Genomic DNA, 10,744 nt, shown 5'->3' with positions numbered 1-10,744 from the left:
AGGTGCCCACAGCACGTGGTATATTTAAAAAACAGTAGCCTACAGTAGCCTATATAAAAGTGAGCAAAATCCACAAAGTCATAAATAATCATGTATCAATTTCATACATAACAATAATTTATTAAACACTTATAAAAAACCCTCAAAAACAACATTTAAATAACAAATAAATGTATAAATAAACACATAAATACATGAACTTCAACCTGAGGAACACACTAACACACACACAGTGTTCAAATGACTGGAAAAGAGTGAGAGAATATGAAAAATCGGACAGATCCGTCTTGATTACATGACTATGGAGATACTGTATACCGATGTGTGTGATGTTTGGAAAACATCTGTAAAGTTGCAGCCAAAAATGTGTCTTGCAAAAATCGGCCTGCTGGTGGCGCTATAAAGCATTACCCCCCCCTACACAGACACACAATTTCTTGTCCTTTCTATTGATGTCCTGGCCATGGTCCATGGCCTTCCTCTTTGTGAGAATGTTCTGCCCCTGCAGCCACCAATGGAAACAGTCTGAAAGAAAACAAACAAGAACCCCCAACAATAAAACAAATATAATTAGCAATATACTGCATGGGGTGAGTTAAATGAATTGTGATGTTTTGAGAAAAACTTAAAGTAACTTAAACTTCACCCATTTTCAACCTTATCTTCATATAACTAACTGATCCTCGCTAATGTTCATTATACAATGGCACCATTTCTGTCTACTCGTTCTGCCACTCATTGGTGGAATGTGGACAGTTCAGAAACCTGCCTACCAGTGACATCACCAATGGAGATTCCAAGCTAATAGAAACTACAGTGTGTCTCTACCTGGAAAGTTTGCATGCAGAAGTAGAAGCCATTGTTCTTGCATTAATAATGAACAAATAAAGTTGTTCTAAATGACCAAACCTGCCTACCGATGATGTCAAAGGTAGGCAGCTTTCTAAACTGTCCACGACCTATCAACGAAACACAGAGTGAGTAGACATAAATGGTGCCATCTTAAAATGTGTATTAGTGAGGACCAATTATATGAAGATGAGTTGAAAATGGGGTGAAGTGTTTTTTTAACCCCGTGTTTCAGTTCAGTTAGAAAACATGCATTTGAATGAAAAAGGTGGGTGGACAGTGGGCAGGCAATAAGTCAGATGGCTACAATGGACAACAACAATTTGGGGGAAAAAGCTACCCCTGCCACACATGCATGTAGGGCTGCCACTACCAATTATTCTACTTGCGATTATTCTATTGATTACTTTTTTGATCTACAAGCTCACAACACGTCCAACGAGTTGCAAGCTTGTAGATCGGCATTTCTTTCAGCCATAAAATCGATTTTATTACAATAGAGTATTTTCTTTTATGATTGATTAATAAGCTTAATATAATCTCTTTTCCAGAAGGTGACATTCCCGTTTCCCGATCAGTTTTTCATAGCTTCATTTGATTGGCTCGGCAGCAGATATAAATTGGAAACAACCAACATCTCCATATGTGTTTCTGGTTGAAACAGTATGCTGCTGAGACAACCAAATGAAGGTATGAAAAACTGAACAGGTAACGCTAACGGGAATTCCACCTTCTGGAAAAGAGAACTACAGTCATGCACAGAGCAGATTGAATTATGAGATCAAGTCATAATGAACCCCCCCACCCCACAGTAAACATACCTCTTCTGAGTCCTGCGGTCAGGGGGGTTTGGCCTCCCCCTTGCTAGTGGGGCATTCTTTGTAAGGCTCCTGCATGGTCTTCAGGGTTGTTGTCCCCCAAATGGCAACAGCAAGCTCCTTCATGAACAGGGAGTCCTTGGTGTTTGCTGCCACCATCTTCCAGATCTCCTTTTCGAGCCACACACCAGAGCCAATCTGGACCTGAAACAGAAGAAAACAACACATGTTTTAGAAATTAAAAAACATTTTACCATGACATTTCAGACTCATTTTTGACAAAAGCAGGCCCACTTCAAACAGAATTTACTGTAAAGAAATTACATTTTCAAGGACCCCCAAATGTGGACCCATTTAGAAAAGAGTTGGTGCCATGGACCTCCAATAGAGAAGATGTTAATTGTTGGATTACATTTAGTACAGAATTCTACAACTGTCTATACTGTAGGTGGGGAGAGTTGAAGTAATTCTTATACAGTACATTGTCATTGGATTACATTCTAGCTGGTAAAATAGTAGTGAAATTAACCTTTTCCACCCGGCATCCCTATTTTGTTCATGCCATAGGCAAAACTGTTCAAAAAGAGTTCAAAAATAGCAAAACATAGCTGATCTACAAGCTCACGATGCATCATGACACGTTGCCTATTTTTTAAATGATAACTGTTTCTTATTTAGCTGGGGACACTGTGGAACCCCACTTTTAAGAACCACTGTCCTACACAGTATGTTTCTTCAATACCTTGTCACCGTTGCCGTCAAACATCCCAGGTGTCGATGCCAAATCGTCTGACTCGGGGGAAGAGGAAACAGAGGAAGTTGCAACTGAAAATGTAGAGAATCATATTTAAGCTCCTTTTGGCAGTATCACAGTACTTATATTGTACACATTGTCACCATTTTCCGTAGAACAGTATCACTGTCTAAACACACCTATGCTGTCACTGGTTTGCTTATCTGCAGCAGGGATGTCAGGCTTTGCTGCAGAGCTATATTGGGGCCCTTCCTCCAGTTTCTGTTTTGCAATCTCTAATTTGTTGCATCTTAAAGCATGAACAGGGTACGGAAAAATAAAAAATAAAAACTGAATTGATGTATGCCTTAGTAGGATACCAGTTTAATAATGAGCCTAGCATCTGTCCACTCCATTTAACATGCTTTCTATATAATGTTTTTTAACATTTGTGGTCAAGATCTAAGTAAAAAAGAACATGAGAACAAATAACCAACATATCGATATATACAAAAAGAGAAGAGCAAACTCATGCAACTGTTTCGTTAACATTAGTCATTGCTTACTTAGTTTTAAGATGCTGTAGGTCCAGCTCCAACTCTTTGGCCTTCTTCTGGGTATGACTGTACTTGACATTTCGTCGTGGATAGCTTGGGGAACAACAGCATCTCCACCGTATTCAGACGAGTCAGAGTCTAAAGGTAGTGCAAGTAATATATTTTGGATAAAACAAGATGTTTTTTGTTAGAAAGTTAAAGTGGAATAAAATGTAATTTTATGCAACCTGTATCGTAGAGTATATTAATACAATATAACTTATACAATCTGTATGTTAGAGTATGTTAATACAAATAATACAATATAACTTATATAATTGGGGTGGTTGTATTTAGTCTCCCTGCTCTTCTATTGAGACATTTAGATAGTGTCAAAGGTCATGTCTCACCTAGACACAGGATCTGACATGAATTTTGATCTGATGGTCAAGATTCAATGTATCACCTGAGCAAGCAGGCAGGCTCTATTAGCTCAATGGTAAAAGGTTACAGCACTTGCTCAGGAAACCGGGTTCAAATCCGGGGTAGAAGAGGAAAGTTACATAGTGCAGCTTTAACCCATTAAGACCTGGGGCCGATTCTAAAAATGCTCTCTAAATCCTAAAAGTTTTTTGAACATAAAAGGAAAAAGATTTGAGGTACAAATGTTCACTTGAAAACATATATATTCAAAGATTTTCAAAAATAGCAGATCTACATGCTCATAGCGCGCCACTCGGTGTCGCGCTATGAGCTTGTAGATCTGCTATTTTTGAAGCCAAAGGTCTAGCCAAAGAAATCAAAACAATTACACAGATGCGTTCCTGGTCTAAATGGGTTCAAATTTTGTATGCCCACTTCTTTGTGTCATCACTTCCAATTGTAACTTATTTATCCTGTATCCTGTATGAGTTCTGATTGGTTAAATTTGGTATTCCTGGAAATGCATTTTCGGCTTACTAAAGAGGTGGAGAGTCTGGGAGACCCCTGTTACTGAACAAGCAATGATTACTTTAACATTTAACAAAACAATATCACTTTACCTTCAAACTGTTTTCTTCTCTTTGTGGGAGGGAGGGGGGGGGGGCATAACATAACACATAATGGTTCTCTCTGGGTTCCTTTTTCTCTTTCAGTAGGGCTGCAAACCATTCATTTTGGCCACTGCAGCCAAAGAAATGTGTAATAACACACACACACACACACACACACACACACAGACAGACAGACAGACAGACAGACAGACAGACAGACATACAAGGGAATCATTAATGTTCAGAGTTCACGGGATATTAAAACACTCTGTAGCTTCATCACTGAAAGCGTGTGTCCACACACACACACACACACACACACACACACACACACAGACGTCATATTCTGAATTTAGTTTTGAGCGGCACATAGGCAAGCAGTAGTGGCCTATAGTATAAATTATATTGTATATTCCCACTATAATTTATTGTAATTATTGTCATAATCCCTTTATCAAGACAAATTAAATAACTAAACAATGTGTAGAGTTGGGTCATGACATGAGTCACTTGTGATTGACTTCGAACACAGCAGCCTACGCACTTAATTATCAATACAGTAATAGTAGGCTAAAACGCCTACATAAATAGTATTTCTGTGTGTCAACACTCACCTAAAATGTCCGCCGCTTCTTCTTCTTTCTTTTATCTTCTCTGAAGCCGGTTTATAATTATTTTTGATGAATCCAAAGCAACGCAATAAACTTTCTACTGAAGTGAGAGCTGCAGCCTGCAGGCAGCTCGAATCCGCGTATCGCGAGCGGTAGTTCAAGGGTCACGAGCCTGCTGAGACAGTGTTGCCAGATTTTGTGAGAGAAATAAGCAGCCAGGTCTGTGAAAAAAATTAAGCCCAAAAGAAGCGACATTTAAACCTATTTGAAAATAGCCGATCTACAAGCTCACAGTGCGTCGCATTTGCAACACATTGTGAGCTTGTAGATCTGCTATTTTCAAAAATAATAAGTGAAATATTTCACTAATATTTACAAGCAACTTTACAGAAAAACAAGCCCAAAGTCACTTATAATAAGCAGATATGGCAACACTGCTCAGGGCCCATAAAGGGCCCGCTTCTCTGTAAAAACAGATGTACAAGCTCACAACACGTCAAATTGCGACAAGATGTAGATCTGTAGATCTGTTCATTTTGGTAACCATAGCAAAAAAAAGTGTTATTTAGAATCAAACTAGCATATTATTTGCCAATTGCGAAATTAAGTAAATAAGTTTGGATGAATGTTGTTATGATAATAATAATACATTATTATTATTATTATTATTATTATTATTATTAAATATAATATTTATGTCACATCACAAGAAAAGGACAAGAAATGTAAAGTAAAATACAATGCAATACAATACAATACAATACAATACAATACAATACAATACAATACAATACAATAAAATATACTGTATATACTGGGGGGGGGGGGGCAATTGTAACAGAAGAAAATCTTCACAGTCTAATGGCAGGTATGATGTCTCCCCGGGATCCAAACTAGTTAAAATAGCAGATCTGCAAGCTCACAACGCTTGTAGATCTGCTATTTTCACTGCATGCTTTTTTTTATTAATTGATGGAATTTCTTAGATTTTGTATTTATTTGTTTTTTTATTGATGAAGATTTTAGATTTTTGGGTGGGAAATGTTTTGAAATAATATAGTAATATATTTTTGTAGGAAACAAAAAAAGGGATCTTTCCTCGTGATGTGTACATGACCCACAAATGGGCCCCGACCCACTGTTTTGGGAAACACACACGTGATCTAACCCAGTGGTCCTCAACCCTTTCAGGCCGCGACGTCCCAAAATAATCATATTTGAACTGGGGACCCCCCACCCTTAAAGCACTTGGAATGTAGGAGTTGATGCATTACGTTTAGTTTGACTCTATTGTGAAAATAGCAGATCTTCAAGCTCACAACGCCTCGCAAGGAAGGTGTTGTGAGCTTGTAGATCTGCTATTTTCAAAATGTTTTCTTATATTATTATTATTGTTAGACAATTTGGCCAATGTTTGACATTTTTATAGTATAGTTTGTTGATTACTTTTGATGCAGTAATGGTGTTTTTTTTTTTAGGTACTAAAAAGGTCTTAAAGGTCCTTAAATTATCACTTCACTGTCATCTGGGGACTGGGACCACCCCCAAATCACGTGGGGACCCCCCTGGGAGTCCCGATCCACATGTTGGATCGGGATCTAACCAAACTTGACCAGCTGCTAAGCTGGTCTTTGCTGGTCTGTCCAGTGTCCAGCCATCTGACCAGCTAAGTCTAGCTGGTAAGCTGGTCTTTGCTGGGAAGTCCACCCATTTGACCAGCAAAGACCAGCTACCAGCTTGGCTTTGCTGGTCAGTCCAGCCAGCCAGCTGGCTGACCAGCAAAGACCAGCAGAATCCAGCTTAGTGACCAGCTAACCAACTACACTGGCAAACCAGCCTGACCAGCCTGACCAGCTTGTCCAGCCTGGTATGCCATCTAAACCAGCTTAAGACCAGCTAAGACCAGCTAAGACCAGCTAAAACCAGCTAAAACCAGCAACCACCATAAGCTGGTCTGTGCTGGTTTTTTCAGCAGGGTTGTTATGTTTCTAAAGTGTAGTTGCTTATTTGGGCTTGCTTCACAATTTTTAAACTATTTCAACTAGTGGTTCTCAAATATTTTCATGTCATGGCCCCCCACATTAATTATGTATTTTTGTCCCTATAACTATAAGTTTTGTGCCAGGGGAGCCCCATACCAGATTGTGTTGTTATAATGTTTCAAAAAATTGCAGATTTACAGTCAGATTCACAACGTGTCGCATTGTGAGCTTGTAGATTGGCTATTTTCAAATAGTGGTTTAAAAGTGCTCATGTGGCCAAAGTTGCTTCTTTTGGACTTGTTTTCATAGACCTGGTTGCTTGTTTCTCTCGCAAAGTCTGGCAACGTTGGAGGTTGCTTCTCTCGTGTTTGTTTTCACGTGGGCCGCAAGCTTATCAGAGACATACAAAAACACAGAACAAATTAAACAATGTGTAATAATTACTTAGTAGTAAACACATGTAAACTGCGCCCTTATTTTGAACCATTAATGTGGTTTATTTAGAGAGTGCCACCCCCCCTCCCCTCACTAAGTGGACGGGTCCAAGTACAAGGTCACCTGACTGCTACATTATATATGACACGCCGTGGAGAATGTGAGCGCGTTCACGGGGTGAACTTGTATGAGGTGCCGCGCAGCGCAGTTCAGTTGTTGACTGAATTACTCGAATGCCGTGGACGTAATCTTCTGTCCACGTTGATATAGGTTTTTGTTATTACTTAACTTTTATTTAGTTAATTACATTCACATTGTCTTTGGAGGAGGGTAACCGGAAGGCTCGCCCCAAAACACGCTCGCCCCCAGTTTTTGGAGTTGTGAAGTCTGTTTGTTTTTAGTGAGGAGCCTTTGCATCTGGAGGTGCATTCCATTTATGATCTACAGTAGCCTAGTTTATTGTTAGCATAATGCAACAATCTGCAACGGAAGATTTATTTTAATGGTGAATGCAATTTCTGTTCAGATTAACACCTCGTTTTTATTTCAGCACTGATGCTTATTGGATGTATGTATCATTCTGATTCTGAATCACAGACCGATCTGTTATTGTAGGCCTACCTTTATTGTAGGCAGGTATAATCAAAAATTCGACTTGCAACCATTTTCACAACATAAGGAGCATAGACTACTTTCATCTTGAATATATATATATATTATTAAAGACAACCTAGTTTACTTGACTTATAGCCTACTGATGTCTGTGGGTGCCTATAAGACACCCTTGCAGCGGTTCTCAAAGTGGGGTCCGGGGATCCCCAGGGGTCCTCTGGTCGGTTCCAGGGGACCCCAGCAAAAGTAGTTAACATAGCATCACAATCATTTTAACCACTATCCTTTTATATGTTGGCTATTCAAAAATAGGAGATCTACAAGCTCACAGTGCATAGGCCTTCATCTGCTATTTCTGAAAGTTTTTGAAAATTATGTTTTTTTCCCCCACATAAATCTTCTCTTCTTGGGATCCCTGGCACAAAACCGTTTTCAGATGGCGGTCCGTGGCCAAATACATATCAATTTGGGGGTCCTTGACATGAAAAAGTTTGAGAGCGTGGGGTCAACGTGGGGTCCGGGACTTGGGGACCACCAGGGGACTTTGAGGGGGTTCCAGGGGGTCCCTATGAAATGGATCAGTTGTTAAACACCAGCAGCATGACCACATTTACAAGAAGTGTACACAAGAGAATGAGAATGTTTCTACTTCTACATCAATAATTCCTATATGAAAAGGATTGAGAACCATACTGCTCTAAACACACACTTAACTCATTCAGTGCCACATGACGTCTAAGACGTCATGGCCATGTAACGCCCTGAGCGCCACGTGACGTCTAAGACGCCTGAAAAAGGCTGTATCTCGGCTCCTAAGCACCTTTTTTTTACAATGAATTTTGGCTGTGGCACTCAGAACCAAACTGCCATAAATAAGAATGGCACTAACTAAAGGCTGAGTGTCGTCTATTACAGTGGTTTTCAAACATGTTCATGTCAAGGACCCCCACATTAATATGGCCACAGACCCCCATCTGAAAATATATTGTGTCAGTCAGGAACGCCCATAAAAGATTTGTGTTGTCAGAATGTTGAAAAAAATATTCCAAATTTTTCACATTATGTGAAGACTCTTTTTAAATATCCGAGCTTGTGAGTTTGTAGATCAGATATTTTCAAATTATATAAGGTTTGTTAGCTTGTAATCGGCTATTTTCAAAATGATCTATGGTTGAAGCGGTTAAACACATTTTGATGCTAGTGTAAATTTGGCTGGGGACCCCCTTAACCCCCTCAAGGACCACTGGGGATCCCTGGACCCCACTTTGAGAAACACTGGCCTATTAGACTATTACACTGTAGCCATGTCTAGAAGCATTAAACTATTGTCAGCCACAAATCTAGTTTTAATGTGGCTTTCTCATTTCAGGGTTTTGGAAAGGTCAAGTGGGCCTATTATTAATTAATTATTCGATTCTCAGGGACTGTATTACTTTTACTTTTACATTCACTTTTCAGGATTCAAAAAAAAAAAAAAAAATCAAAATTGTGTATGATCAAGTAGGATATGGAGATAGGAGGTTTCTCTCACTGTTTCCCAAACAGTGGGTCAGGACCCATGTTCGGGTCGCGGGCCAATTTTTATGGATCACGACTCACAAGTAAATTACCCCCCCTTTTTTTGTTTTGATTTGAAAAAGTTTCAACAAAAACTTTTCATCAATTAAAAACAATTCCAACATTTTTCAAAAGTAAACTAAGTAAAAGTAAACTAAAATAAAAAAAACTAATAATTTCCGTAAAAAAAAAGAGAGAAAAACCCCGTTGAAAAACGTGTAAGAAACAACGTGTCGCAGATCTGTTATTTTCACTAGTTTGGGTCCAGGGCAAACGTCTTCTCTTTTGGGTCTTGAGCTAAAAAGTTTGGGAAGCACTGCTGTAAGTTCATGGCTGGCAATGCCCATGCTGTGCTCTGGTCAGGACATCCTAGTATTAAATTAACTCAGAAGAGTGTACAAATGAAACAGACCCGTAGTCTCTTAAGCAAGGGATAATTGACGGTGTAGCCGGTGATTATTGATATATACATCCCAACAGGGTGATTAGGCACCAAGCGGAGGTGCCTAATCACCCTGAAGGGATTTATATATCAATAATGACCGGCTACCCGTCAATTATCCCGCTTATTACACGGTTATTTAATAAATACCTTAATTAATTGACCCAAAAGTAACAAAAAACGATGCTGGGCGGACACGGTCGCCTCGGAAAACATGGAATGGAAGTGTTGATCAAATAGATTTTTGGTTACTTAATGCATTGTCTATTTCTCACTTTAAACGTTTTCAAAAACATTCTTGAGAGCAACGTTTGGTTGTAAATGACATTGTGTGTTTGTTTACATGGCTGTCATGTGGTATTCAGCACAAAATTAAGCAGCGCAGATTGATATGAGCAGGTTGCTCTGAGCCTTTGATTAGACAGCGGTCTGTTATTGAGCCGATTGGTCATTATCCAGAAATAACACACAGCTGAATTCAGTGATTGACCAATCAGAATCAAGCATTCGACCAAGCCGTGTAATAACAATGATTATGTGAGTGAATATTAAGTAAGGCTTTCATCAGTACATCCTAGTAGGCTAGTGCATGTGCAAGTGTGCTAGAATGAAAGATGGAGCCAGTAAGTCCAATGAACAGAACAGAATCAGAATGAGAATCAACCTTGTCTGCCATTAAGGACTGGTTGGCTAATAATTTCCTTCAGCTCAATGAAGCCAAAACTGAGGTGCTCATTGTTGTGTCCGACAGCATCGCTCCTCGGGTGGCTGATTGCATTGGGTCTCTCAAAACTAACGTGCGCCCTAACATTAGGAACCTTGGTGTCATTTTTGATCATGCCATGCATCTCGACACACACAAAGTCTGTGACCCGCACTTGCTTTTTCCACCTCAGGAACATTGTTAAGCTAAGGTCTATTGTCTCACACAATGAGTTAGAAATGATTATTCATGCCTTTGTATCCTCTCGTCTGGACTATTGCAACTCACTTTTCACCTGCCTCAGCAAAGCATCCATAGACCGCCTCCAATGAATCCAAAATGCTGCTGCCAGACTGTTAACCAGGTCCAGCCGAAGGTGTCACATCACTCCAATCCTGGCCTCCCTGCATTGGCTTCCTGTTGCCTTCAGGG

The 10,744-nt window shown here is 39.6% G+C and overlaps 1 protein-coding gene across 2 annotated transcripts; it reads right to left on the bottom strand.

Annotated features, from left to right (window-relative positions):
• Positions 1-95: 95 nt before the first annotated feature.
• On the bottom strand, positions 96-4,710 carry LOC308093859 (uncharacterized protein). Of its 2 annotated transcripts, XM_080440238.1 has the most exons (6): positions 4,585-4,710; positions 3,980-4,100; positions 2,967-3,095; positions 2,410-2,492; positions 1,671-1,871; positions 96-525 (listed from the first exon to the last, which is right to left on the bottom strand). In XM_080440238.1, exons 2-5 carry the CDS (start codon positions 4,086-4,088, stop codon positions 1,689-1,691), a joined length of 504 nt encoding a protein of 167 aa, XP_080296364.1. In that variant the 5' UTR covers positions 4,089-4,100; positions 4,585-4,710; the 3' UTR covers positions 96-525; positions 1,671-1,688. The 2 variants fall into 2 exon arrangements, with proteins under 2 accessions (XP_080296364.1, XP_080296365.1); XM_080440239.1 differs by lacking the exons at positions 3,980-4,100; positions 4,585-4,710 and having other exon boundaries at positions 2,967-3,541.
• Between the last annotated feature and the right edge of the window lie 6,034 nt (positions 4,711-10,744).

Source organism: Gymnoscopelus braueri (assembly GCF_963280865.1).
Source record: "Gymnoscopelus braueri genome assembly, chromosome: 10".
Taxonomy (NCBI): Eukaryota; Metazoa; Chordata; class Actinopteri; order Myctophiformes; family Myctophidae; genus Gymnoscopelus; species Gymnoscopelus braueri.
The sequence above is the reverse complement of the archived record's forward strand: the minus strand, read 5'-3'. Positions and strand labels throughout refer to the sequence as shown.

Coding starts and splice junctions, on each gene's coding strand:
- LOC308093859 (XM_080440238.1), bottom strand. CDS start 4,088: ATGGTTTGCAGCCCTACTGAAAGAGAAAAAGGAACCCAGAGAGAACCA. Junction 3,096..3,979: donor GAGAAGAAAACAGTTTGAAG/GTAAAGTGATAT, acceptor CACTACCTTTAG/ACTCTGACTCGTCTGAATAC. Junction 1,872..2,409: donor TTGACGGCAACGGTGACAAG/GTATTGAAGAAA, acceptor CTTCTGTTTCAG/GTCCAGATTGGCTCTGGTGT.